This window comes from Poecilia mexicana, unplaced genomic scaffold (assembly GCF_051168715.1).
Source record: "Poecilia mexicana isolate PSO_F unplaced genomic scaffold, ASM5116871v1 scaffold_20, whole genome shotgun sequence".
NCBI classification, from domain to species: domain Eukaryota; kingdom Metazoa; phylum Chordata; class Actinopteri; order Cyprinodontiformes; family Poeciliidae; genus Poecilia; species Poecilia mexicana.
In genome coordinates this window covers 11,666,381-11,694,322 of record NW_028263389.1, presented here as the reverse complement: position 1 = coordinate 11,694,322, position 27,942 = coordinate 11,666,381, and the positions used below count along the sequence as shown (strand labels likewise).

The following is a 27,942-nucleotide window of genomic DNA, read 5'->3' as shown; positions in this document are numbered from 1 at the left end:
TTTCTATTTTATTTTACTTACAATGCATTGCCTGTGCTATTTTGTCCACAACAAATCTGCTCAAGGTTTGCAGACCGACGTGAGCAGCTGGCAGGCTGCTCTAAATCACTGACGAGATTGCCGTTTAATGTAGTCCTCTTGGAATAAAACAGAAAAGGTTTTTACACCCAAGTTTCACTTTTTTATTCAAATGAATCCACACCGAGCACAACAGCTGCACATCAATACATATGAAAACCTCCAGAACGACTTTGCGTCTTGGCAGGGACCAACTCGATCCTTTGGGGACACTTCTAATACGTAGTTGTGAATTTTGATTTGTGTATGCGCTGTCAAGTACCTGAAGGTCGCGGAGATGAAGGAGGGGGCAAACGGGAGAGGCGAGTAGCGTCAGTTCATCCACGCGATGCAGAGGCAGAGGGCCTTCGGATGAAGAGGCCCTCACATCCATTTATCAGCCTTAAAGCTCCGTTTGGGCTCCTAAGAGGTTTTAGATTCATATCGACCCAAAGTCATGAACTGAGGAGCTGTGCCAATGAAGAAGTACATATATTGCACAATACGAATCCCCAAAACATAAGAAATAAAAAAAAAAAGAATACCTTGTGCTGTTCTCCAAACAGTGTGCTTGAACAATAATAGCATTGTATGAGTAATAATACTGTTAAAAATCAAATCCCAGCTTTGTTAGAAAAAAAGACGCATTTATTGCTCCCCCATCCTTCATCCTCCTGTACGCTTTCCTCCACCGACTTCTTTCTTGAGGTCACAGTTTTACCAAATGTGCAATGCCTGAGTTATTGCACAAGCAGTCTGATTTCCATTTTAATCTCCTGACATGTTTTTTTTTTTTCTCCCCCCTCCGTTCAGCAGCTGAGGATTTTGATGAACGCCCGTCTGAACTCGATGTTGAAGGTGGTGTAAATGACGGGGTTGAGGGCGCTGTTCACGTATCCCAGCCAAGTAAAAGCACTGTATAGTTCAGGAGGCACATAGCACGTCCGGCAGTGGGTGTTCAGAATGTGCGTCACAAAAAAAGGCAGCCAGCAGATGAGGAAGACCCCTGTAGCAGGAAGACAGCGGAGCAGCGTGGAGGAAGAACATCAGGGAATCGAGAGGGCGAGCAGAACAAAAGTGGTGGGAAAAAAACGGGTTGAAAACCAAGAATATGGAACGAGCAGAAATGGTTCGTGGAGTTAGTTGTAGGGGATTGAAATGAAAATGAGGAAAAGGAGAGAGAAAACAGAATGATTAATTAATTATGATCTCAGTACATGGTTCGTTCCTTACTTTCCCAGACCAGCGACTCCAAAAGACATCAATAAACATAAAGTAGCTTGCCATATTTAGATACAGGAGGAAGACAGACAATTCAGAAAATACACCACTTTTGCATTTAAATAAGAGAGAATATTTGGAAAATTAATTTGCACTGTGGTTGATTTGTTGAGGGAGTCAAAATTTGGATCTGGGGATTACAACCTGCCAATGTTGCAACAATGCTTTTTAACCGGAAATTATATTTTCCAGTGGTAGGGCTTCCCTTCAAGAAATAATCCAACATGCTGCACTGTTAGAGATGCACCTTTCTATACCTAAAGCTTAACTTTTGGCTTTGGCTTCTTTGAACATCAACCCAAAGTGAGACAGGAACATTTGTTGTGATCAGTGCTTCAGTTCCACCAGCTGCATGCAAATAAGCACAAATTTCTTTTCCAATATCTTATGTCACTGTATTCTGATGACACTGCGTTTTCATCTCCTTTGATTAAGGCAGGCTGGTGTATCTTGATATGTTTTCATCCGACAAATAATTGGCAGTTTTTTGGTATTTTCCTAAATGCAAGGCCATCTTCTACTTTCACTATGTAGTGATCTGTAGTTCATTGTAAGCTGACTTATACTCATTGGACATTTTTACTTTTTGTCACATTACGTCCACAGATATTTGGCATTTTGTTTCCAGAACGCTTTGCTCTGAAGCTCCCTTGATAAAAGACTAAAATATAATAACTAATCATTCTGAACAGACCAACCTTTTATGAAATGTGTTGGTACATTTATGCTATGTGGGTTGTTTTCTTAAAGATATTGAAACTGACAATTGGTCAGAAGACAAAAGGGCCTGAAGGCAGGACAATCCTGTAAAATAACTTGCTACAGACTGCAAAGGACTTAGACGGGGACAGAGGTTTACTATTTCACCTGGATGATAAAAACATACAATGCAGTGGTTTAAATCAGTCTGCAGCTCTTGTCTTTGAGTGCCACTGTCACTGCATCCCTGCTCCAGCTTCAGATCGAAGCATATTCATGTGCTATATAGTGGCCCAAAGTGCAGAGCTAAATAGAAGTGATGATCAAAAGAGTTAGAGGTGTAATTGTTTCCCAATTGCTTCCCAGACCGTACAGTCTGTCATTTGTAAAAGCTCTTCTAAAGCCAAGTATCAGTTTTCTTTCCCTTCACAATAATGCAGTACCCTGTCTATGTCTATTGCATGCAATCTGTAAAAAAATACATTAAAGTTTAGGTTGTAATGTGCCAAATGGGAAAAAAAAGTGCCTGTGGTATGAATATTTTTGCAACTCATTTTCCATGTAGAAAGAACAGGTTTGAAATTTTAAATTAAAAATCAATGTTGTTTTTGATGTAGTTAGTGATGTACAGACAATAAAAGATAAAGGCTGTAGAGAAAGCGTAGTTTAGGCTCTTTATAACTCGATCCTGAAGACTGCAGGGAAAATGTGTTGAGGTCGCTGAAACCGAGATCTTTGTGTGTGAATGCGCAGGGCTCTCATTACAGACACCAGTGTAATGTAATCAAGCATCACTGATTAGAGTTTTGTCAGACATTTGCAGTCCCAGAGTTAACTGGACCGAGCCTAAAGTAACTTGGCTGGTCAGTGAGGTGTGTGGACGAGGTGTCAGGGGCTGCACACACTGCAAACCTGCGGCCAGCGTGACCTCTCTGTGACATTTAAGCTTTTACTGCAAGAAGTGTGGCCTGGGCACACAAATTAAGCAAATGCCATATTGCCGTCATGACAAAAGAAGAGCTTGCGTAATCAGGTATATATGTGGCAGAAAAGTTCATCGGGAAAATGTGAGAGGAGCTGGAAGTAGATTAAAGAACAGGGACACTTTAACAGAAGTGTCTCCGTGATTTGTTCCTTTGACATTTACATTTTGGTTCCCTTGTCTAATCCCTATTATGAGAGGCTTGACTCACCAAGCACAATAGCCAACATCTGAGTTGCCTTTTTCTCCCGTGCGTGCATGGTCCTGAATCGCTGGCTGGTATGAGAATGAGACATCGGCCGCAGCGACGTGTGCGTCCGTCCGTTTGATAGATCCTTCACCTCGCAGCCCATCCTGACGGGAGGAAGCTCTGTCTGGTCATTGTCCTCTGCGTCCTGCCCCGCTTGGTTCTGCTCCAGGTCCAACTCGGTGCGTCCACAGGAGGCATGGCTGATGCTGCAGTAGTTCTGCGTGTCCACCGGGGGCAGCATCGAGTTCTCCACCGGTCCGGTCTTGGGGCGTTTGTGCCACAGGCAGCCCGAGAGCAGATTGGGTTTCGACGGACCCGACGGTTCCACACTCTGCTGAGGTGAACAAAGGATTACCAGTCAGAGCGGATATTTAGCTGATTGCTTAAACTGCACCAAACCACCTGCAAATAAGTCACAAACTTCAAGCTTCTTCAAACCCCAAACGTGACAGTCGCAGCGTCAAGATCCACCACGCACAGATATTTCCAGGTCATTCGTTACATCTGTAGCTTTCCTTTTAATAAGTCATTTTGGCATCAGAAAAAAACAACAAAAGTCTCTTAGCGTGGCTGAAAAAAAGAGGCCTGAACTATTTTCAGTGAATCAAATTTTTCTATTTAAAGGAAAGTGTTTTGTTTTTTATTTATTTTGGAAAGTTAAACTTTAATAGATTTCATTTTTCAGCAATATTGGCACATGCCTACTCTGACAAAAGCAGTTGTATCTCATCTGATGGTATCACTGTCATTGATTGGCCAGCAAATTAACTTGATCTAAGTCCCAGACAAGGTAATGAAGGTCGTTATTAAAGCAACCTGGTCTTCCTGAGCACCTCGGCTGAGTCACATCCTGATTCCCTCCACACCGCCTCGCGTTGATTGACGAATTCATGCAATCGGCTCTGGGACATTTAAGGAGGATGACATTTCTGTATTATTAACATCTTTTTAATTGGTCTCCCGTGATATTCTAATTGTCATTACCTGCGAGCTATGATAATCCAAACGAACAGAAACAAGCACTTGGAATATATCACCTCGAGTCTAATGAAGCTGTGTGATTTATGAGGCTCATTTATTGAACTGAATTGGTTAAATAAATTAAGTTTTCTATGACATTCTAATCTATTGAGATGCACCTGTAACATTAGCTGCTTGTTTAAAAGTAAATAAATGAAATTCTGTTTTAAATTGTGCTTACAGCAATGCTTAATGCCCTGAGTTTGAAAAAAAAAAATCATAATTATTTCAGCTTTTATCTTTGATCAATTGCACTCTGCAGCCTTTTCATTCCTGGTTTCCTCAAACCTCGAATGTGGAGCCAATTGAAACCATCAGCTTGTCCTCTTTAGGTTCATGTGGAAAATACTAGCAGATAAGTGCTACTTCACTAAGCCAACAAAGTGGCGAATAGGGTTTTTTTTTAAAATTGGACCTTGCAGCACAGTCATGCTCTTCAGAGAGGCCCCAAGCTTTTCATACCGCAGCACACATCAGGAAGTGTATTGTGTGTGTTAGTGAATACAGTCTTTCATTCTGGCACCATGATTCATAAACCTCTCATACAACTAAATCTTCACCAGCAGTTTCAACGAGCTTTTTCCTTCATGAGTAATAATAGTGATTAACAGGCTTCAAGCTGTGTGGCCAAAAACCAAAACATTTTGCGGCCCATATTCCAACTTATCTGATCTTGTGTTTTCCGCTTAGCAAAGTGAGATTGTTATTTGTTCAACTTTCAAGCAGCCTGCAGGTTGTGCAGGTGCTGCAGTGCGTCATCCACAGACTTTGCTTAGCTGACAAGCGACCAGGTGACGTAAAGAAACAGGTCACGCTTTAGAATCGCAATTTTAGACTCCTTATTTGACCTCTGGGCTTGTAACCACTCAGTGGAATGGAAAAAAAGAGAGAAAACGATAAAAACTGAAGCACCTTGCACAGTCACCAGGTCACGACACCGGCACTGTCGCTAACAAGATTCAATTGGTTGCATTTGATCTCTGCCTAAAAATATCACTAACCACTTTAATCCTTATAGGCGATAAGTCATGTTTTGCCCTGGGAGTCTCTTCCTGCAGACACGTCTCCTAAGAAAACAGAAAGAAGGCAAATATAGAAAACAGTTTGAGACGAACATACAAAACTCCATCAGTCTACGAACAGAACTGTTTTCTTGCATTTGCACAAAACACACTCATTCAGCTCGCCTCATTTCAGAGGACAGTTTTATTGGAATTCATGACAGGGACAAAACAAATCAAGGAAATTAGGTTTCCTGTCGGGTGTGTTTTCACGCAGGCTGACTCTTGAGCCAACTCAATTAGAGCTCATGACAAACTTGATGATTTGCACTATTTAGTATGCAGAGAAGATAAACACTTAAATCCCAACTAGAAGGATTTATAATCTGCTTAATTATTTGGTTTTTGGTTTATTTAAGAAGGTAAACAACAAAAAGAGCAAGAAGACATAGCAAACGTACAGGATCCACATATAACAAACAAGCAATATTTAAAACTCTACATTTATTGAAAAATAACAAGAATGTTGCATTTGCCTACATAAAATACAATATTTAGTAAAAGAAAAACTAAACAATACTGGTATTGAACTATTTCGAATTAAACAGACAATAATTCTTCAGTTTTTTTAATAATCACCGTCACAGAATTTTGTTCCAGTCTTAACAACAAAATTGATTGACTTAAAAAAAAAAAACTTTCTCTGACAGGAACAACACAATCTTGATTTCACTGCAGCTTTTATTTATTGATATTACGTCGTTTTTATTCTACCAAACTTATGTGAATGAAAAATGCAAGAAAAAAACATCCTTATGCAGGACACACATTTGCATATTTTCATAATCTTTTTAAGGTCAAGATGTTATATTTCCTGCTACTTATCAACAGTGAAAATATGCTGGTTTCTTATAAAGATTCTTGTGGGTTATTTTTCTTGAGTAAAAATTTTAATTGTGCTGCAGATAAATGATTTGATAAATATAACTGTACAGATTTTAACGTATTTTAATACTTTTGATTGTCTTATCAATTAGTATTGTACTAAACTCTTAAAACTGCATTCATATCAAAAAAGATATATCATAAATGACTTTTTTTTAAAAAAAATAAATATGATTTAAGTAAAGCAACTTTTTTTTTTTTATCTTTAAATGTCTTTTCTCCAGAAAGTTTGCGGCTTTATTAGCAGAATAGTGGCAAAATTCAAGTTTTCTTGCTTTCACTTTAAATGAACCTGATAAATTCATAAAATGCCGTTTTATTCTTTTTAATCTTTTAGGTGAAATAACAAGACATTGAAGTAAGCAACTGAAATTGCTACCTCAAGCAGTTCATTAAGAAAAAATAGTCCAGTTGGAAAATACAAGTTGCATGCCAACTTCAGCATTGCTCAGTCATCACAGTTTGCCTGAAATGATTCAGATCTTCTAGATTTTCCATTTTTTTTATTTTTATTTTACCTCCATCAAACCAACATTGTGAGCAGACCATTAAATCACTGTTTTTAATGTGCCTGATTAGTGTGCACACTATTCTGTGGATTAGTTCAAAGACAGAAGTCGGCACATTATCACATCCTTCTTGATTAAGCACACTATTTTTAACTTGACGAGTCAATTTAATTAAGCGGAGCTTTATTTGGACAGACAGCCGTGTCCGGTGTGCATAAACTGTGCTTTACATTTACATTTCCTCTCTAACCCCTGTTCCTCTGAACACTCTGCTGCACTTCGCTTACACTTACAAAGCCGCCTCACACAAAATTACAGCAGTCTGATGTCACCCGGATAATTTTATGCTGCACAGATGTACTTGACATTGCTTTTGAACCCTTTTATCTGTAGATTTCTAAAAACTTTTTGTTTTTCCTTCAGACCAAGAACTTTAACACTGTGGGTTTTTACGGTTTTTAATAGCGTTCGTTTTATCACCCTTCATAAAATGAGCTTTTTAAGGTTTAAAGAGGAGCATGGATGGTGTTGATTCATTAGTTTACATTGAAAAAGGACACAGTGTGACAATTCTTAGATTAAATTACATTTTATTTTGGCAATATATAATGAGTATTCTGTTCATTTTTTACTTCCATATTTTCTGTTTATCGTACTTTATTTACTGTATTAGAGGTTTAATACAAAAATACCTAAATACAAGCCTGATGACTGCAGGACACTGAAAAGCCCTGCAATACAGTATAAAATCATCGCTATTGTTTATTCTTTTACTACAATAAAATGGAATAGAATAGAAATGCCTCTTATCACCCAGCTGCATGCGTAAAAGTTTGTTCAATACCAGATACTGAAGAAGACAAAATTTGTAAAAGTGACTGATGTTCAGAGATAAAAAGGTCTCCAGTGGCGTATTTTAGTTATTAATGAATAAGGTATTTTAATAAGTTATCAGTGGTTGATGAATAAAAATCAAGGTTAATGAGTGAATTAAAACATTAATGAGTGAACTTTGTCTGAAATGGCTCTGAGGCTCCTTTTCACAAAGTCAGAAGTCAAGAAACAGGACTAACAGCAAACTTTATTTATTTACGAGTACTTTATTCAGCTTCTTCCAAAATGTCATCATTCTAAAGTTCTGCAAAAGACACAAGGTCCCTAAAAAAAGAAAACCAAAGGGAAAAGGATGTTTTGAACTTACCATCGAAGGCTGAGTAGAGCCAGGCTGTACTTTTCCGCTGGCCTGTCCGAAGGCGATCCTTTTCCGTCTCATCCTGAGGAAGACGTAGATGCGGATGTAGACTAGCAAAGTGACGATGAACGGCAGGTAAAAGGACACCACGGATGAGTAAATCACAAAGTCGGGATTAGAAATGGAGCACACCAAAGGGTCATCTGTGGTACAAAAGTAAAATGACAGTGTTTGAGGTCAAAATGTGAAAACATGTTAAGAAGGAGTACGGATGTTTTGATAATGCCGTTTTACTATATTATGCAGAGGTGAAATGACATATTGTGCTTTAGTGCTTGTTCTACAAGAGATAATTATTAAAATAGCTCTCTTCAAATGAGCTAAATTGATAGTAATTTTACTAAACGTTCTTGCCAGTAGTGTCAGCTCTGAGGAAATTAGCTGCTGTGTTCCTGTTTTCCTGAATCTGGGGTTATTTCATCAGACCTTCAGATTCTGAAAAACTATTTAGAGGTTGGTCAGTTCTTCCTCCTTTCTTTGACTCCTAATCATGTCTTTAGTTGCATGACATTAACACCGTATTAAATCCTGTCAGCAATGTGGACACATAATCTCGAAACTGACGCTTCTTATTTAACATCAAAACCACCATCTGCAGTCATGTTTTTGAGACAAAGGTCAGAAAGCTTCCACAGAGGGTAGACAATGTTTTTACAGGCTAATCACAACTCCAATCCTTTAAAGAAGACAGAATCCAAAGCCTTAACAAATTACAGGCTCGTAAATGAACAGACATTTTGGCAAAAAAAACTATGGAACAGGGAGTTTATGCACAAATCAACATCTCTTTCTAAAAAATGATAACTGCTAACTACTTCTCATACAGATTTGCAACCACACAGAATATCTGAAACTGCAGTGGTTTTAAATTGCAGGGATGAATTGCTAAGACACAGTTACTAAGCCTCAGAGCAGCACACAGCTACTGTGCTAAACTAGTACAGATCCTGTTTGTTTGGACTCTAGCACTTTACACTAGAGTCACACTCACCCATTTGCACACACAAATGCTCACACAGTCATACACCAAGACGCAGATCTGTCACATTGACATGTGGTAGGAGGAAGCTGGAATCGAACCCACAACCTTCCGATCAAGAAGACAACTACTCTACCTACAGAGCCACAGTCGCTATGCTGATGACAGATGACGTTATATTTCTTCTTCATCGCATCACTCCAACTCATTCAATTCACTGTGCAAGCAAAACAATGTATAATTGTTGAATCGTTGAATCATGGTATGATAATTATGTAAATACGAGACCAAATAACTGGTGGATATTTTAGATTATTGTAATGCTTTTTGTACTGATCTTTGTAAAAACAAATTTGACAGCTGCAGATCAACTAAAACGAGTCCATTCCAAAACCAGGAGATGATCATGAAACTGACTCTCTCTTGTAAAGAGATGGATTTAAAGATGTTGTCATTGTTCTGTAAATATATATTATCTTGGGACAAATACATTCTGCAGATGATTGTCAGGTCTGAGCCATCAAGTCTAGCTGCTTCCAACCTCGTTCACCAAAGACCGTGTTCATGTAGGACAAAAAAAAAGTCATGGACTCTTGGTAATAAGGGGCCATAAGGAGCCTAATAAACTCTGCATGAACCTGGACTGGAGGTAGGTTCAGTGTACAGAGCAATACTCCGAAGGTTTGCTCTGCTAAGATGTCCTTGGCTTTGGACCAGCAGCCTGTGGTTGGGTTGGACATCCACGCAACAGATAACATTTCAAATGAGCCAAGAGGCAGAGATGAATGTTGAGAAAATAAAACATTTTTTTTCTGAGCACGATTGTCTACAAACTGGAAATACAATTTATTGCTGATTTGAACCATTGGTACCAGTCTGTGACCTAATTTAGCTCATGATGTGAGATATGTTTTCTTTCACTCTATGTCCTCAATAACTAAACAAGGTGAGGCAGAAAAGCTTCTGGACTCCTCCGCTCTCAAACTCCCTGAAAATTTGAGATGTACAAAAGCCGTAGTGTTCCCACAATTGTCAAATATTATTCTATTAGCTAATCATGTCTGTTTTAAAAATATATACATATAGCAATGCTTAAATATCACTATTATTCTTCCTTTTAATGTATTTTTTTTTTTTTTACCTTCGTTTCTTTGGTTTTCTTCAAGGCACCTTAAAGTGGCTTGTTTATGGACCGTGCAATAAAAATAAACTCGCCTTGCTTTGCTCATGAGTCCAAGTTTATGCATCACATCTCCTGCTGCCCTAAACAAGAAGCACACTGACTTTAAACCTCGGTGTCATGTTGTGCCTTGCATCCTGTTCCGCTGTGTGTACTGTGTAACTAGGGCACATCTGGACATGAAAGCAAAGGTAGGATTCTGTTGTCATCCTGACCTGTTGTGTTGAAACCAAACAGCAGGGGACAGGAGACTGTGAATGCCAGGACCCACACAGTGGCAATCATCGCAAACACTCTCTTCCTCGAACGGTGGGTTGTGTTGTACAAGACGGGCATCACCACTGCTGTGTACCTGCACACAAAGAACACCCAGAGGAGCCGAAAGTGTGAGCATGTAGGCGATAAGGACGTGAAAATGCTGATACAGGACCGTAAATGAGAGCAATTAAAAGGAGGATAAAATAGCCCTTGAGGAAAAACGTTGGACTTTTTGCATCCCAAGAAATCAGCGCGGAGAGGATGGATGATAGACTAAAATCTAGACCGCATCTATTTAGAAACAAGTTGAGTAGTCAGCAAGAACTCTAGAATGGCTTTGATTTAATGGTTAATCAGTCCGCTATATGTGCTACGAGTGTATAATGAGCTCAGGGTTTTAAAAAAAAAAAAAAAATGGGTTTAGCGGTGGGTGAAGAAGCTGCAATTATGCTGGACTTCAACCCTAAGTGGATGCGGCATTGTGTTGTTTAGAGCCAGATAACTGCCACCATTGTTTATTCTCATGCGAATAATTACTCTGGATGTGCTCTGAGCAAAAAATAAAACAAAAAAACAAAGAGTTAAAGCCACTTAGTTTCCATTTTATTCTTTTGTTTCATTCAAGCCAAGGTTGTGTCAGGTTAAAGAGTGTAATGGTAAATTATAATACACTCTTTGGTTTACAATAAGCTGAGCTCTAAGTTCATTTGCACCTCCAACTGCTATTATTTCTGTTTTTTGTGCATTTTCTGTCTAAGGGGCACAGAGCACCCATTGTTACGAACATATGAATAAACAATGGGGTAATAAAGGTAATGCAGGCATACTATTCACCACCAGTGGCAACAAATGCTCCTAATAAGTCGAAACTTCATAATTATGTGCACCGCTGACTCACACAATAATCAATCACAGAAAATGGAAATAAAACACTCTGTGGTGTAAATTAGCTTGTTGTAAGGAAAGCGGGTGTCTAACAATATGCAATTACCCAAACAAAAGAAGCTAAAAGAGTAATTCATCAGCTAAACCCTAAAATGGAGCTTTAAACTTGTGGTTATCAGGTATTTTTGGAAACTAATTCTATGAGAAACAAGATGAGACGTTTTCTGGACCAAACAATGAAGACACACTTCAGCTGGACCCATTTTGGAAAGATCAGATTATGCGTTTGAGACTACACGATCGTGGACAGAGAAACAGCACGAGTAAACGGTTTACCTCTCAGTCTGTCCAATATTCTGTCCTATGCTATTTCAAAAACTATTCCTGTATGATAAAAAGGGAACCAATCTTTATTTTTTCATATACAGATTAAGAAACTTTTTCACTTTTAAAATGACAGACTACATGGCAGCAAGTAAGGTCCTGTCCAAATGTTTGCATATAATCCTCTACAAGAAAGAAAGCTAATATAAAAGAATATTTAATTATTCTTTTTTTGAATTCTTCAGGGGTGGGTTTTGCATAAATGTAGGTCTGTATCCCAAGCTGAGCCGCATTACACCTTAAAGCAAACAAGTTCAGCAAGTTTGAATAAATAGACACCACGGAGGATCAACGTTATACACACAGACTCAATTACAAACATAAACTAGCACTAACATTTAAAGAACCCACTTTTAAATCTAGTCTACAGGGTTGAGATCAAGCCCAGTATTTTAGCTTAATGTTAGCATACTTTATTCCGTCCAACACCAGCTGAGACCTGTGCCAGGGAACTAGCTTTCCAAGTTTCGACTATGTAGCTGCTGATCTGAGTTGAAGCTGTTCTTCTGCAATGCACTAGTACAAAATAAATAAATGCCTTTTCCAGCATGCTAAATACCTACTGGAGATATATCTTATTGTAAGATGAAACAAATATTGAACTGTTTGGCAAAAGGAACAAGGAGAATGTTTGGAGGAGACTTTAAGACTAAATGGTTCAAGCATGGTTGGATGCACAAGTGAGTATCTGAATTTTTTTTATTTTTTTTACTTTATCTCAAATCAGCAGCTAAATGCTTTGGAAACAATTCCAACGTGGTCCTGACCTCAACCTACTTGAATATAGAATGTATAGACCAGGTCACACCAGGAACACACAGAGCTTTACCAATTTCCCCCTTCAAAAGTGATTGAAAAATGAACAGAGACGCTACACTAAATATTAGTTTGGTTATGTGTTTACATTTGAGCCTGTGTGCGTCGTTGTCAGCCTTTTGTGGATTAGAGAAAATTCCCAATCAATTTGAACTTGTTTATGTGTTTGTTATTTTTTTTAAGCTGCTTGCTGCACATTCGTTCTGCCCTGGGGAAAAGAGCCGCTTAAGTTTAAACAACATTTAACACTCAGGCAAGCACTCACTATTCATCGGTAATGAAGGAGGTTATTGTCATAAACTAACAAGATGCAAAGCAAAAACCTGGGACTAATGGGACATTAACTGTCATATGATCTCACGGGAGCCCTCATCTTCCTCAGCAGCTCCGCTAACCCGCTCCCTGATACGAGCTGTATAAATAGATCCCTCAGCACCTCTGGGTCGTGAGTAGACCTTTACTAATTCTACTGTACTCTTGATGCCTCCTCAGGGTTGTAAGTACAAAAACCTTGGAGAGATATTAAATATTAACTGTTGCACAAGAAGAAAACCAAGCAAGTAAATATGTAGTGCACATCCACAGCAAACTTTTAACACAATTCCCTTGGAACAACTGCATGAGAACGTTTAAGGTGGGGGAAAAAAACTTGCTCGGTTTTCTCCACATGAGCCAAGCAAATGGTTTAAAGAAAACATTGTCACAAACATCGTCTCCACCCAGCAGCAGTCTTCAAAACATCCAGGGGAGTGAGAGTCGTCATCGGCAGTTACACACAGTCAGTCAATGCACCGAGGAGGTCCGCACTCACCTGTCAATGCTGATAGCACACAGGTTGAGGATGCTGGCGGTGCACATCATGACATCCAGCGTGACGAAGATGTTACAGTAGAGCCTGCTGAAAAGCCAGGCGCCGCCGACCACCTGCACAGGACAGACGGGCTGATTAGCAGAGCCCATTTTCTCTTCCTTTCCATCACCATGAAGTGTGACTCACTGGTGAATGCACTCAGTCGTGCAAGTGACAGAAGGTCAGGGGAAAGGGAAACTGAGCACACAAAAGGTGTTTTTCTTTTCTTTTCTTTTTTAACCAGCAGTGCATGAAGAAAAACAGGCCAGGGCTGCAGCACTTTGTCTCACTTTTACTCAATTACAACTTATCAACTAGGCTAAGTTAAGCTTTGCATATGGGCTTAAACTGTATACTTTTATTCCTTTTTTCACATTACAAACGCAAGCCGCATATTATTTCAAAATGATTATGTATGTGTTAGGCCACTGCAATGTAGTGCATGAATAGGAGGTGTAATTGACATTTATTCATTTTAATTAAAAATGATTAGCCATTTAACCCCTCTGAGTCAATATTTTGTATAACAAACTTTTGCTGCAATCATAGAAGCAAATCTTATAACTAGTTCATTTTCTGCTTTGCAAACTAACTCAAACTCCTCAGTTGAGATTTCAATGGAGGTCATCCGTGGAGGTTAATAGGCAAATAGCACAGACATAATTTTATCTAAATATCAACATATCTTTAATGGTATGTTTAAGGTTGTCATCCTTTGAAAAGATTAACCTCTCCCCCCCCATCTAGACTCTTTTGTCTGCTGTGTTCCTTAGTTTTCATTATGCTTTTGGTTCTCAAACCTCTGAAACCGTCAACTGGATTCACACAGAGATTACATTACAAACAGGTGCACTCTATTTGATAATTAGGTGACTTCTGAAAGCACTTCGTTCCACTGTATTTTATTTAGTGGTGTTAGATTAAAGAGCAGACAGAGCCTGAATAGAAATTGCTGGCTCATTCAGATTATCATTTGTTCCTTTCACTTTAATATTACGCACCACTAAGGCACAAAATCCCAGTAAAAGCTACTGAAGCTTGTTAAGATATTAAGTGAAAAATGTTAAGGGAGTATGAATGCCTTTGCAAAGCAGTGACACTGTAGTGCCAAGTGCATGATATGTAGCTGAGCCATGTCTCTGATCCTAAAAAAAGAAAGTTGGAGGAGGAAAAGTGTCTAAGACGTTGCATCACTGACTTAAATTGCTCTCATTGCATTTTTTAAAAGTGGACAAACAACAAGCCAAACCAACAAGACCCTCACCTCCCTCATCCCCAGTCTGACAGAGATAGATGGGATCCATTTCCGAATCAGTGCTCCATGTACGGAGAGGTGGCAGGCACAAGTGGGAATCCAAAATAGCATGTGTAGATAACAGAGTAAAAATTCAAAAATCTTTCCCTTACTTGCAACACAAGATTTGTAAGTGCAAGTATTTTCTTCTAACAGACTAACAGAGGGGAAAAAATAAAATAAAATCGCGCTGCTTATCAAGCGGTTTGCCAAAAAACTGGGTCACACGGGGTCTGAACATCTGAGTCCCCTTCTTCCACTTTTTTTTTTTTTTCGACTGGTTAAAATGCAGGAATGGCATCAGCATGTACAAAACCTCAAATTTCATTGTGATGTTTCCCCAATGTAGCACAGACAAGAAAGAAATTGATGAATATTTAAAGATGAGGTGAATGAAGTACAGGAAAGAACCTGTCAAGAATTTACTGGCCTCCAAACACAACTACTGCACATCCAATTTCTACAGTAAAAACAAAACAACAACAAAATCTATTAGGTTTAGGCTTAGACAGGTTGCTGTACCTTTACTGCCTCTCATGAGTTTGGAGCTCAGCTTTTGCCAGCAGCAGGGAAAATAAATGGAGCTTGCAGAAATCGATTCTCACAGTTTATAAATTGCACCCTCAATTTTTGCAACCCGTGTGTAGGGGTTTGTAAAAAGGGCCCAAGGATGTGTAAGCCACATCCTTCCCTATCTATCCATGTAACTCACTGTCACTGAGTATGTTTTTAATCTGGGGCTCCCACTCTGGATTTAGCTATGCTTGGCTGATTTTTTGTTTTGATTTTTGTTTTTTTTTATCCTCTTATGTCTTGTTTGATATTTTTTCTTAATCTGACGTGCAGAGTACATTACAATTACTCGCATTACTTTTAAGTAATTTTGTGGTTTATTAAGATACTGAGCTGCTAATCAAATTCCTGTTCCTTCAACAATGTGTCCTTTAGGGTTGGTTTAAATGATACAATGACATGGTTCAGTTTCTTTTTACAGAGACAATAGAGAAAAGAAAATTGCATAACCTTCATCTAAAATGTATGTTCAAGCTATTTCTTCTTCATTTTTTGTAATATTTAGAAGTGAACTGCTTCTTAAAATCTGCATGAGGTCAGATTTGGGCTCTACCTTCACTATTACTGATATTTCTTTTTTTTTCTTTTTCCTATTTAAAACCACATGTTGAATGTATTTAATTTAAATAATTCTTTGCAACCAATCTTCACAGTTTTCAAAGTGGTCTAGACTTGAAAAACAGATGTTTAGACACAAAGTAGCAGCGTACTTCAGGATATGTACACAGCTAGTGAGCTAGAGCATGCATTCAATTAGTTCAAGAAAAAAAAGTCAAAGTTAGAAAAATCAATTGAAATATGCCTTTAAGTAGAAATCAATTAGAAGATTATGGGCTACAGCTGGTATAAAACCCAAAAAAATTGTTTTTTGGAAAATTATAAGATAATAAACAAGCAATCAAACAAGCAAAAAAACAAGGACAGTTACTGTACAGCCTCCAAACTCATTACAAAGACTGCTTAATAAATAGTTGTTCAAAAGAGAGTCGTCAACACACTACATACAGATGACGAGCCACAAAAAATCTACCTGTTAGAGAAGTTGACTGTTTCTATATCACTGCAGTTAAAATATTAATGGAAACTTGTGTGGTGGAAAAAGTGTAACAACATAAATAACCACAGCCTTAAGAGGATTGTCTTTCTTGGTTCCTGGTCTCCTAAGCCCTCTTAGATGAGATTACATTTTGCATCTCATTTTGAAATTAATTTGAAAGAGTTCATAGACCCCATGAATACTGAACATGTGCACCACGGTTACAGAAGCAACAGAAATACTATTAAAATGTTGAAGCCATTTTCTAAAAATTATCTCACCTAAACTTATGCCACGCAATGCAGACGCTCTGTCTGTCCTGATGAAAATTCTCGCTTTTTTTGCTAAATACGTGAAATGATGAGTTTGACCTTCTGTCTGATCAATTCAGCTGATAATACTGAATGTTCAATGAGAGCATTGCCCATTGATTTTCAGTAATTCAGTTGAACATTAAAAATAAAAAAAAAATTAACAAGGTGGCGTTGCCGTGGCAAACACAATAAACTCTCTCCTGAAATCCCTGATATATACATATATATATATATATATATATATATATATATATATATATATATATATATATATATATATGTATAATAAATTATTTAAATCAAAATAGAAAGTGTTCTGTTTAGTTAAAATATATAATACAGGGTAGTCAAGGCACACAAAAACTACCTTGTCAGCGTTAGCTAAATTTAGCTTCTCAACAGAACTTTAAACGTGTCATAATTCAAGGCCACTAAACTGCAACTTACACAAATTATTGTTTGCAAATGAGCCTCAGAAACACTTGTCTTGTCCCAGGCTATATATAAATTTGATTTACTGAAACACACCACAGCCTCCTCCCGCTTGTGTTCAGCGGAGCCTCAACTTCCTGCCCCACTGTGCCTTAATTGCAGGAGTGGAAACACCTGTGTGAACGCTGGATGTCCAGCTGCAGCCAATCTACAATCAAGCTCTAACAAAAGGCCCCTGCACTCCACTCAGCTTGCTGCCTAATCATAGCTGGAATTGACACTGTTCGTCTTGCTTCAGCAACACCTTGGATTTGCTGCTCTGCTGGCACTCTTAATATTAATCCCCGACCTTTTTTTGTTTGCAGCGTTTCTGCTCCACTGCCTCGGTTTTGCATGACCCAGGTTCTTCTCAGTTTTTCTCCATCCTTCAGACCATGAATCAGACCCATGCCATTAGTAATTAATAAATGAGATACTTGATCTGTTAATACAAATTAAGTGCTAAATATGCCATGTATACAGCCTTGCAAACTATTAATGCCCTCTGAGCTTTTTCACATGTTGTCACATTGCAGCCACAATCTCAAATGCATTTTACTGAGATCCTTTTGTGGCAAACAAGCAGAAAGTAGAGCAATATTGTGAAGTGAGACTTAAAGAATACATGGTTTCTGATATATTTTTTTTCTCAAGTAGAAATGTGAAAAGGGTAGCATTCAGTCCATTTTGACTAATGTTTTGTATAATCGCCTTTCACTGCAATTACAGCCTCAAGTCTTTTAAAGTGAATCTCTACAAGCTTTGCACAAAGAGAATTTAAATTTTTCTCATTGAGTGTTTCGGAACATGAGTTCTTGATGAACATGCTATGAATTAAAGTATGCCACTGTAGTCCTAGCTACATGCTCAGAGTCATTGTGCCTGCTGGAAGGTAAACCTCTGCCCCAGTCTGAAGCAGTTTCCATCCTGCACTGTCCTGCATACCGACGTACCAACACTCAATGAACTCTGACCATGTTCCCTGCCCTTCTCAAGACATGCATTTCCACAAAATGATGTTGCCACTACCATGTTCAACACTGGTAAAGGTGTGTTTAGGATTGTGTGCAGTGTTGGTCGTCTGTCACGCATAACACTTTGCATGCAGGCAAAAACAAGCTGACTTTGGTCTCATCTGACCAGATGTCCACGCGTCTGCTTTGTTTCCTGGGGCCTTTTATGGCTTTTATTCAATAATTGCTTTCTACTTCCAAACCGTCCACAAAGGTCAGATTTAACACGGTATTTAAACTGTCAACTTCCACCAAATTTTCATTTAGGAGGGATTGAAGAGGTGCTGCCGTCAGTCGGCAGGGATTCCTAAAATGTTTTATGCTAAACTGAACTTGACTCCTTTGTTTTATAGCCATGACTGAATTCAAACATTTCAATATTACTGGAATGAATTGACCATATTTTATTTGTTGAAAAAAAATAGAAGAAACTATATAATTTTTTTCCAGTCTATTGTATTGGGCTGCCGTAAAATCTTGATAAAACATGTTAAACTTGTCGGTTTTGATATAACGTGTGAAAAAGTTCAAGGTACTTTAAATGTTTTCACAAAGCTTTGTGGAGGAAAAAAAAAACATTCACATGAAAAGATTTGGGTTGTAATTTAAGCATTAAATCAGTCAAATAAAGAAAACTAGATTTTTCTGTTTGTACAAGCTTCAAAATTGAAATAAACAACAACTCACTGAAGCAAATCTAAGCAAATAACATGTTTGGACATTTGCTTACTTTTTTGAAAAGATGTTGAATACATGAAAAATGTTAGGAAAGTTTTCGAGCGAATGAGTGTTCCCTCATTACTGGGTGAGAATCGATCAGTCCGACATGAAAGATGTGAAGAAGCTGAGTCGCTTCATTCACCAGAAAAGCTTTTACTCTCCCTTTTGTGTTTGTGTGTCCTCACACAAATTCAGAGATTCTTTCATTGGTTTTTTTTTTTTCTTTTTCGTGGGATTAAGGTCAAGTCTTTGACAACTACAGCTCACCACATTGACAATATTTTCCTTTGATAACGCTTTGATAAAACGTCTTGCTTCGTTTTACAGACCAAATTTATTTGAAGTTAGAGATAATGATGAGTCACTTTGGCCCCTGATGCAGCGAGAGATAGCCTGAACAATGCCCCTTTCACAATGACGTACCAAATAGTTGCAGAGACTCTGTGTCTGCGACCCAAAAGTTTCATTTTGTGCTCATCATTCATTCAGAACACATTTTTCAGCAACTTTCCACCTCGTTCGTGCTGTTTTCAGTAAACTGCTGCAGGCAGCAAAGATCTTTTCTGAGAGGTGGAGCTTTCTCCTTTTGGTTCTGCCAATGCACCATCATTACTGAGCCTTGCTCAAACAGTGGACTCATAAACACCATAGTTGGTTAATGTTAGACTTTGGATAACATTGAAATTACCCTGTGTATTAATGAAATTGCATGGTATTGCAAAAGAATGGCCTTTTTTTGTTCCACAGTTCCTTTAAAAAAGCTTTTGTAACGACACATTACGCAGACATAAACTGATAAGATTAAAGCTTTATAAATCCATGCTTTTAATTAAGATCAAACACTAATAAGGAATTGTATAAAAAATGAAACCTGACTTTACTTTTAGGCTCACACTTATAAAAGGAAGAGCCTTTAAAAGTTTTCACATTGCTCACATTATAACAGTAAGATGAAACACCTTTTATGTAGAGTTTGTGCAATCACATCAAAGTAGTGGATGATAACAAAGTGGAATGAATGGAAATAATACAGTGTTTTCAAATTGTTTGTGTGAAAATATTCAGCCCCCACCATTTTGCTTTGAGTCACCTTAAAATGTAGAGAAATCAGTTGCCTTCAGAATTTCTCTAATTGGTAAACAGACAAATCTAAATATATATCTATTAGTTGTGTAAAGGCTTGTTAAAGAACATTAGTGAACAAACATCATGAAGACCAAGACAAGGTCAGACATAAGGTTTTGAAGAAGCTTAAAGCAAAAAATATCCCGCGATTTGAACGTCTCAAAGAGCATTGTTCAGCCTCTTATCTGAAAACGTAAAGTGTGGCTCAACGTAAAAAGTGTCTGTCCACCTAAACGGACAGAACAGGCAATGAGAGCAATTATTCAGAGAAGCAGCCAAGGGGACCATGGTTCACTCCACAAATGTGGACTTCACACAAACGTGGCAAGATGAAAATCACGGTTGAAAAGAAGCCCCAAGCAGTCCTGTGTTCAATTTCATACAAGCCATATAGGGCACAGAGCAGCAGAAAACTGACACAGTAAAACACACAACATCCCCGTCACGGTGTCAGCATCGTGACTTTACAATTCATTTCATTTCTTTTGCAAGCACAGGTAAGGTGCATAGGAGGATGTTTGGAGCTAAATAAAGGGCAATGCTGTATGAAAACTTGCCAGAGGCTGCAAAAAGAATCGAGACTTGGGCAAAGGCTCACCTTCAAACCTAACAAACAACCAGATATGTAATACAAGAGTCTATTTAAAAGCCTGTTTCATTTTATAAAACAATTGAAAGTCTTTAGTAAGACTTACAAATAATGCTCTTCTGAGATACCCTTTGATGAATCTGACATAATTTTCAAAGAAATGGGAAAATTATTTGTTTATGGAGAGGAAATCACACAACAGACATGCAGCTCTAATGGCAGCAAACATGTTTCAACAAACCCATTTCTTCCTGGTGCAAGTACAAATTTTATAGTACTTTCACATAAAATCCCAATTAAATACACTAACGTTTGTGGGTGCAGCATGACAAAATGTGAACATATTTAAAGGGTGTGGATACTTTTCCGAGGCCCTGTACTTCTGCTCTTAAAATGGAGCTGTTGCAGTAGACGAGTCGTACATTCTCAGGCACTGAGAAGCATCATTCAGGATGAGTTGTGGAAGGAGAGCGCTCGTTCCCCGATGCCAATACAGCCACTTTACTACGGTAGAGGTCGTAGCTTAACTCAACCGTCCAAGGATAAGGTGACATGGGATGGGGCGCATGATTTGTTCGCGCCCACAGAGGAGAGAGTGATTATCACATTTCTTGCAGAAACGGTCTTAGAAAAGCTAACTAGGCACCCTGTGGTCACAACAACACAATCTGTCTTTTTCACCCTACTGATGATGGTGTTTACTTTGGCAGCTTTTGTGATATTTAGTGTTTAACTTGACATGTTTTCCGTCACTCTCTTTTTCAATCCAAAATGAAGTCATGTTAAAAAAATAAATAAAAAAAATCCTGGAAAGCATAACACACCTGGAAGTTAAAACTCATGACTGACCCCAATTAAGGTTCTTGGCTAACTAAATTTACTGTCCACAGGGGGTGATCAAATTTGATTTGTCAGTCTTTTCTCACTGAGTGTGTGTCCCTGAAGTTGACGTGCGGCTGGATTTTTGTGAAAACCAATTACTTTCTCAGGATGAGGACCAAACTTCGTCCGGTGGGGTTCTTGTTTACTAAGCATAATCACACTTTAAACCAGATGATTATCAGACCACATGCCGTTAAGTCCATCCTTAAGCACCACAATTAGTCGCTTCATGGGTGCCTGTGTAATATAAACATGACTGTAATACAGTTCGTCTTCAGAGTGCAGTCTTTCTTTGAAATATAGATGCTTGAGGCTTGTGTTTGCCTGAACACGAACCGGCGTTGCCAAGCAGCAAATAACATGACTTGAGGTGCTGAGGAAATTAACAATTAACTGGTAAATAAAGATTAATTAGGACAAATAGCCGTTTTCTATTTAACCTTTACTTCTCCGGAGCTCTCACAGTTGATTAGTCATCGCCAATTAGGACCAAGACGTCACCGAAGCCAGTAAATCATTAAGTAATTATTTAGCAAATTAAAAGATAATAATATTAATCAAGAAAATGAGGAGCCTCAAAATGTATTCATGCATATAGGAAAACGAATTATAGTAATGTGGAAACTATGAAACCAGGCCAACTAAAAAAAAAAAAAAAAAAAGCATGGCATCTGAACCAAAAAGGATGGGTAATCACAGCTCATTCATAATTTAAGAAACATTGTCAGGTTGAGCTGAATAGCATTTTTCACTTGATAAGTAACATAATTTAAAATCTGCACTTTGTTTCTACTTAGAATATGCTACTTTCATATCAAATTTGTTTTATTATTAGAAACCTTTCAAAGTGACGGCAGACATTTGAAAGCGGACAAATGCTTCCTCTTGCCGCTCCACAGCAATGCTTGGGCTCATAAATACGGCAGTAGGTTTGCTGCAGCACATTTACCAGGCCAGGTACCCACCTCCAGGTATACGGCCCAGGGCATGACCAGCGACGCCACCAGCAGGTCGGCCACAGCCAAGCTGACCACCAGGTAGTTTGTGGTCGTCTGGAGCGAGCGCTCTCTCAACACGGCCAGACACACCAACACGTTCCCAAACACGATGGCCAGGATGAGCAGGGAGTACAGCATGGCGTAGTAGTTGCGCTCCTCCTCATCCCTCCCGGATGCATCCGACTCGTTCTTCTCGTCCCATCCGAGGCGGTCCGACTCGTTCCAGAGCCGCTCTGCGCTGCTAAACATCGCCATGGGTTTTTCCCGGTGACATGGGAGGTGAGATATTTGGCAAACCTGTCCAGGCAAATAAAAGGAGCATTGTTCAGTGCCCGCCCAATTGTCACAAAACATTTTCTTGTCTGGATTCCCATGCAAACACGGACAATATATTTCATATAACAGCTCATTAGTCAGATAAGTACAGCATAATTGTCCTCTGATGCTGAGACCACAGAACAAAGAACCTTCTGGGAAAACGGCCTCTTAGCAACAGCAGTCAGATGAACTGATAAATAAAACGCAACGGTTGAAATCCCAGCTGAAATGCTATTTTCTGTGCATCACTTCTGTTTCCATGCAACATTGTTTCAGTTTTCCTGCTCAATGAGGAATGGAGGCAATACTGTCAGCCTTTGTGCCTCCGATAGGTACACTTACCTAAATAAAGACACAGCAGGAAAAAAAAAATGCTTAAAGCAGCAAAAGTCTTGCATATGAAACCATTTTTTCCCTCCTTGTAGTTCATATGTTGTGTAGTAAAACTATTAAACCAGAGATTTGTTTTAATGTGGGTCTAGCAGCATGCTCTAGAGCAGTGTCTGAGGTTAGCACATCATGAGTCTAAACGGCATCTCTGAGATGTCCAGTTGGCTCCAGTCCCACGTTCTCCTCCTCTCCCCTCTCATTACTCTCGAAACCTCCCAGCATGGCCTCAAGCCAAATGTCAGACTATCAGACTAGCAGTGGTGCTCGCACCTGTGCCTGCTTCCCAAACTGTGACTTGGTAAGACTTTCCCACCTCGCCCTGCAAAAGTTCTCCAAATCCACCATCTCTCATACATCTCTCATCCACAGCTTTCTTCAGATAATCCCACAAATATTCTGTCAGAGTTGGTTTAGAACGTTAATTCAGCCATTCCGAAACTGTGAATTTCTTCAAATTAAGTCAATCTTTTGACATTTTTGGATAAATGCTTGGACTTCTAGCCCAGTAAGAAACCAGTCCATTGTACTACGCTATTTGCTTCACACAGAGGGTCTGGGCTCGTGGTTTTGAGAAACGATTTCTTCCTGGAGTCGTGGACAGTGTTGAGGTTTTAAATTTTGGCCAATTGCTAACGTTTGCCCATGATGTATGTAATGTGCCAGTTCGTATACTGGGAATGGCCTTCACTGTAAAAAGAAAACATCCTCCACTGCAAAGAGAGAAGTTCTGAGCTGAGCTATTTGCCTGTTGATGTTAATTCAATATTTGGAAGCTTGGACAACACAGACTGAATGGCTTCACTCACTTCCTCTGCTGCCAATCGCTTAACCTACATAAAGACTAAAATTCTAAAACGGCACAGAAAATCAACGTCATCATTCACAACTTCTCCTTTTGTTCGCTGATTGACCTGGTAATAAATCTACTGGAGACAATCAAAGTCAAGGAGAGAAAGCCTGTGCTGGAAGGAGGAGTGTTTTTTTTTTTTTGTTGTTGTTGTCCAAGTGGAATTGCACAGGAAGGCAATGTCCAGGCTATTGAACTGCTACAGCACTTTAAAAAATTTACCCTTTCTTTACTGTCAGCTTTCTACCAGACACCTGAATGTTTTGGGTAAAAACTGATATTTAGAACTGTACCTTGCTTCATCCACTTTGAAAATGAGCTTAGTTTAATGTACTAAAATCTACTGAAACATAAACCCTCATCATGATACAGCCATCACTGTGTTCCACTGAGAGTAAGGTGTTCTGGTGACGCTTGCTGCTGCTGTTGCACAAATTTATCTTACGTAATTGTGATGCAAACGTTCAAGATTGGTTTCATGAGACCATGATACGTTCTCCTACAAAGCATTCATAATTTTTTGCCAGGCCTGAATGTCCCTTTGAATGAAAGGGCGTCCATTTAAATGAAAGCTCTACTCCCTAGTCCACACAGAGACTTGCATGGAAGAGGAAAACAGGAGATTGTTACACACGGAGCACAATCTGCACTAATTTCTGCAGCATGTAATTTTGCCGCCACAGTACTTGTATGTATATGTATGTTGCTGTGGATATTTTTGTATCCTTCTCCTGACTGACACCTTTGTGCATCATCATGATCTTATCTATAGGTTTTCATATGAAAGAGTAAAGCTCTCTCTCTCTCTCTCTCTCTCTCTCTCTATATATATATATATATATATATATATATATATATATATATATATATCTACTGTAGGTACTAAACAAGCAGATCCATCTTATCCATCATCTTTCTCCCTGAACTGCAGAGAGAGAGTGAAAGAGAGAGAGAGGTCGGATTTAGACCTGGATGGCACCCAGGTTTTTGAAGATTTCCTCGGTCTATTATTCCAGTCAGTTCCTGAATGGATCTAGTATCACACTGATGCCTACTGAAGAAGCCGAGGAAGATTAAGACGCACTGAGACAGATCAGCTTCAAATATCCTAATTGGAGTGCATTGGTGAATTTATCACATAAAATGATGTTTGTCAGCTACACAAAATGGCAATCATAAATCATTTTGGTGAAAATGCATGGAATGTAAGCTCATGAACAAACATACATTTTTAATTTGAAAGGAGTAAAAAGATTTATTTACCCTCGAAAATGACGCTCATCTTTACCCTTTGGTTCATAAAACAATCTGCAGCCCCACTGACAAACCTTTCAGTTCATAGTTGATTTGCTCTGAATTCTGCAAGAGGATTAGGTTAATTTTATTTTATAAAAGTTATTCATTTGCAATCCAAACCTCGCTAACATAATCTGCTTGTTCCGGGTTAAATGTATGTGAGATTGATCAAATCTTAATTTGCAAGCGCCATAATAAACTTTTGAGATTGGAGCGCCTAATCGGGACTTGGAATCTGACTTTGGTAAAAGGCTGAAGTAAAATAAATCAGCGATAATTATTTGTTCGTATGGTTGAGTAGCAAAGCCAGCTTGAGACACAAAACAGCGAGGAATATAGCTTAAACGTTTTTTAGAGCTTCATGACGCGGTAATTGGTGCGTTTTCCTCCCACGCAAACAAAAAGTGCACACACATTTCCATACCTGTTACCGTTTCCCAGTGGAGGATTCATCAGATGCCATCGTGGAGCCGCTTTATCCGCGCTGAAATAAAAGTTGTCCGGTCACAGCTTCCAGCTCCAGCGGGAGGAGCGCTCCGTGCCATTGCGCGCACGGTGGATGATGTAAATGAAAGGAGCTCTGTGAGAAACCAAGCTGGTTACTTCATCTCGACCGAAATCTCCGCGCTTCTGAGGCAGCCGTTCACACGCTTTTTGCTCCCTTTTTTTTTTTTTTTTTTTTTTTTGTAGGCGCGCAAATGGAGTAGCAGGCGCAGATATTATGTGCAAGTAGATGAGCAGTTTTTACTTAAATAAAAACTAATTTATTCTCTCGCTCAAGCTTTCGTGACCCTCAGCCTGCCTGGGTCGTACTTTTCTGGAAGAGGCGTTCAAACGAAAATAGTCTAATGTTGGCCTCATTAAACAAGCAAATGAGAGGTCCAGTCAGACGGGGCGCAAATCAGGTCAGCCTGGGAACGCGGGGGAAAATGCTGAGATTTTCGCACCTTTTTTTCCACCAGGGACGCTTCCAAAATGTTTTGTGAGGGGGTGGTGGATTGGGAGTAATACCGCTAGGGTGGCTGCTGATAGTCTTGTCAATTAATTAAAAATATTATTCAAAAGTTTATCTACTTCAGTAACTAATTTCATTAAGTGAAACCTCAATTATGTAGATATAATTGTACCGATGTTTCAAGTCTTTATCTCTGTTAATGATGATTTTCCACGTAAATCTAATGACAGCACACCATTTAAGATGAAAATAATACAATTAATTTTTTAAAAAAGTATTTGATACAGAATTGGAAAGTATGCAAGGTTATTCTGAAAAGTTGCTCCTGACTAATATGGCAAATGGCTCTTACCAAGACACACATTCTCAGAGAAAACAGCTGAAATTGTTTACAAAAAAAAAAACTTTTGGAACCTAGATTGGTTAGTAAAATTTATGACGCAGTTTGTGCAATTCTGACCTTTCGGTAGCTGCAGAAATTCAAAATCAACCAAAATCTCACTCTCTTTGGTGTCACTGTTTAAGTGTTTGAAATATTGTCAGAAGAAGCAGAGAGATATTTAAGGGGCACTGATAACCTTTGGGTGCTACAGCAAAACAAAAACGGACAAAAAAAAAGAGTGAATTTCTGGATTTTTTTTTTTTTTTTTTACTCAAAATTGTAGAAATGAGATTACTTAAAATTTAGGTTATCATTTAGAGGTTTTTTTGCAATATTTTAAAACAACCTATTTGTAAATTTGTGTTTTCACCTATCTCTCATAATGCTGACGGTTTTGTACATTAGTATATCATTACGATAAACTTAACACTGTTACCTCATTTTTGACTTCATTGATTATCCTTAAAATGCCGCCCAACACACAATATTTATATTTAACTGCTCACATGCAAATTTGTCACAAAGAAAATATTTGCATGTATTTTGTATATCTAACTGATTATACATATATTTGTGTCCAATTTTAGCTAATCACTGACACAATAAAATACACCTTATATTGTTTATGTCTTGATTGAACAGTGGCACATTTGGATCTCTATACTTCAGGAGTTTCTGACTAAGCATGAGGACAACCTGAAACAAACCAGATTAAAGATGTTATTAGAAAGTGTTAATTTCCTTTCCAAGACCAAATTTCTCATTGCACAATTTCAGTCTTTCAAGCACTTTTTCAGCCCTTAACAGCCTCAAGTTTTCAGTTTTAGTCAACAAGAGAAAGTCAAGGTCTAAATTTCACTACAAAGGAAGAATGAAGTGCATTTTTTTTTTTTTTTCCAAAAAAAGCACCGAGCAGCAGGAAGTTGATGGACTGTAACAGCAGTAGCTGGCAACTACGTCCAACAGATCATTTTTCAATTCAAGCTGCCCACGAGTTTGTGATTTAACTAATGTAAAAGTGTCCAAATGTCCTTGATGCTCAAAGGAAACATGACCCATCCTTCTGCTCTTCAACAGCAAATTTCCTACTTGCTTTGTGGCAAGTTGGGAAGAATCCTAATGTGTGCTGTAGCTGAGGGGAATATGAATCTTAAAGTGGTGGTGTTTGAGACCCATGCAGCATGTTTAAATTGGACTTAACACTGGAAACGGGTGTCCAGTAAACTCTGACTCCATCAGTCCTACCTTCCTGGTACATCATGCAACATTCAGTAGATCGATCCCAGTCTCTCCCATTAGTGGGAGTCGGTGGAAGTGTGCAACTTGTCCTAAACTTGCTATTCTCTTGATGAGTTGAACATTTAAAACAGGAGCAAAAAAAAAAAAAAAAA

At 38.6% G+C, this 27,942-nt stretch overlaps 1 protein-coding gene across 2 annotated transcripts; it reads right to left on the bottom strand.

The window, feature by feature from the left end:
• Positions 1–158: 158 nt before the first annotated feature.
• Positions 159–26,393, bottom strand: drd3 (dopamine receptor D3). Of its 2 annotated transcripts, XM_014975642.2 has the most exons (8): positions 25,639–26,393; positions 22,331–22,660; positions 13,310–13,422; positions 10,371–10,507; positions 7,946–8,139; positions 5,291–5,356; positions 3,231–3,603; positions 159–1,063 (listed from the first exon to the last, which is right to left on the bottom strand). In XM_014975642.2, exons 2-8 carry the CDS (start codon positions 22,616–22,618, stop codon positions 867–869), a joined length of 1,368 nt encoding a protein of 455 aa, XP_014831128.2. In that variant the 5' UTR covers positions 22,619–22,660; positions 25,639–26,393; the 3' UTR covers positions 159–866. The 2 variants fall into 2 exon arrangements, with proteins under 2 accessions (XP_014831128.2, XP_087857463.1); XM_088001337.1 differs by lacking the exon at positions 25,639–26,393 and having other exon boundaries at positions 22,331–22,698.
• Between the last annotated feature and the right edge of the window lie 1,549 nt (positions 26,394–27,942).

What these genes read in the sequence shown, in the direction of transcription:
- drd3 (XM_014975642.2), bottom strand. Translation starts at nt 22,618, where the DNA reads ATGGCGATGTTTAGCAGCGCAGAGCGGCTCTGGAACGAGTCGGACCGC. An exon ending in CCTGGGCCGTATACCTGGAG is followed by an intron (nt 13,423 to 22,330) that starts GTGGGTACCTGG and finishes TGTCCTGTGCAG; the next exon opens with GTGGTCGGCGGCGCCTGGCT. An exon ending in GCTCTACTCAGCCTTCGATG is followed by an intron (nt 5,357 to 7,945) that starts GTAAGTTCAAAA and finishes CTGTTTTCTTAG; the next exon opens with GAGACGTGTCTGCAGGAAGA.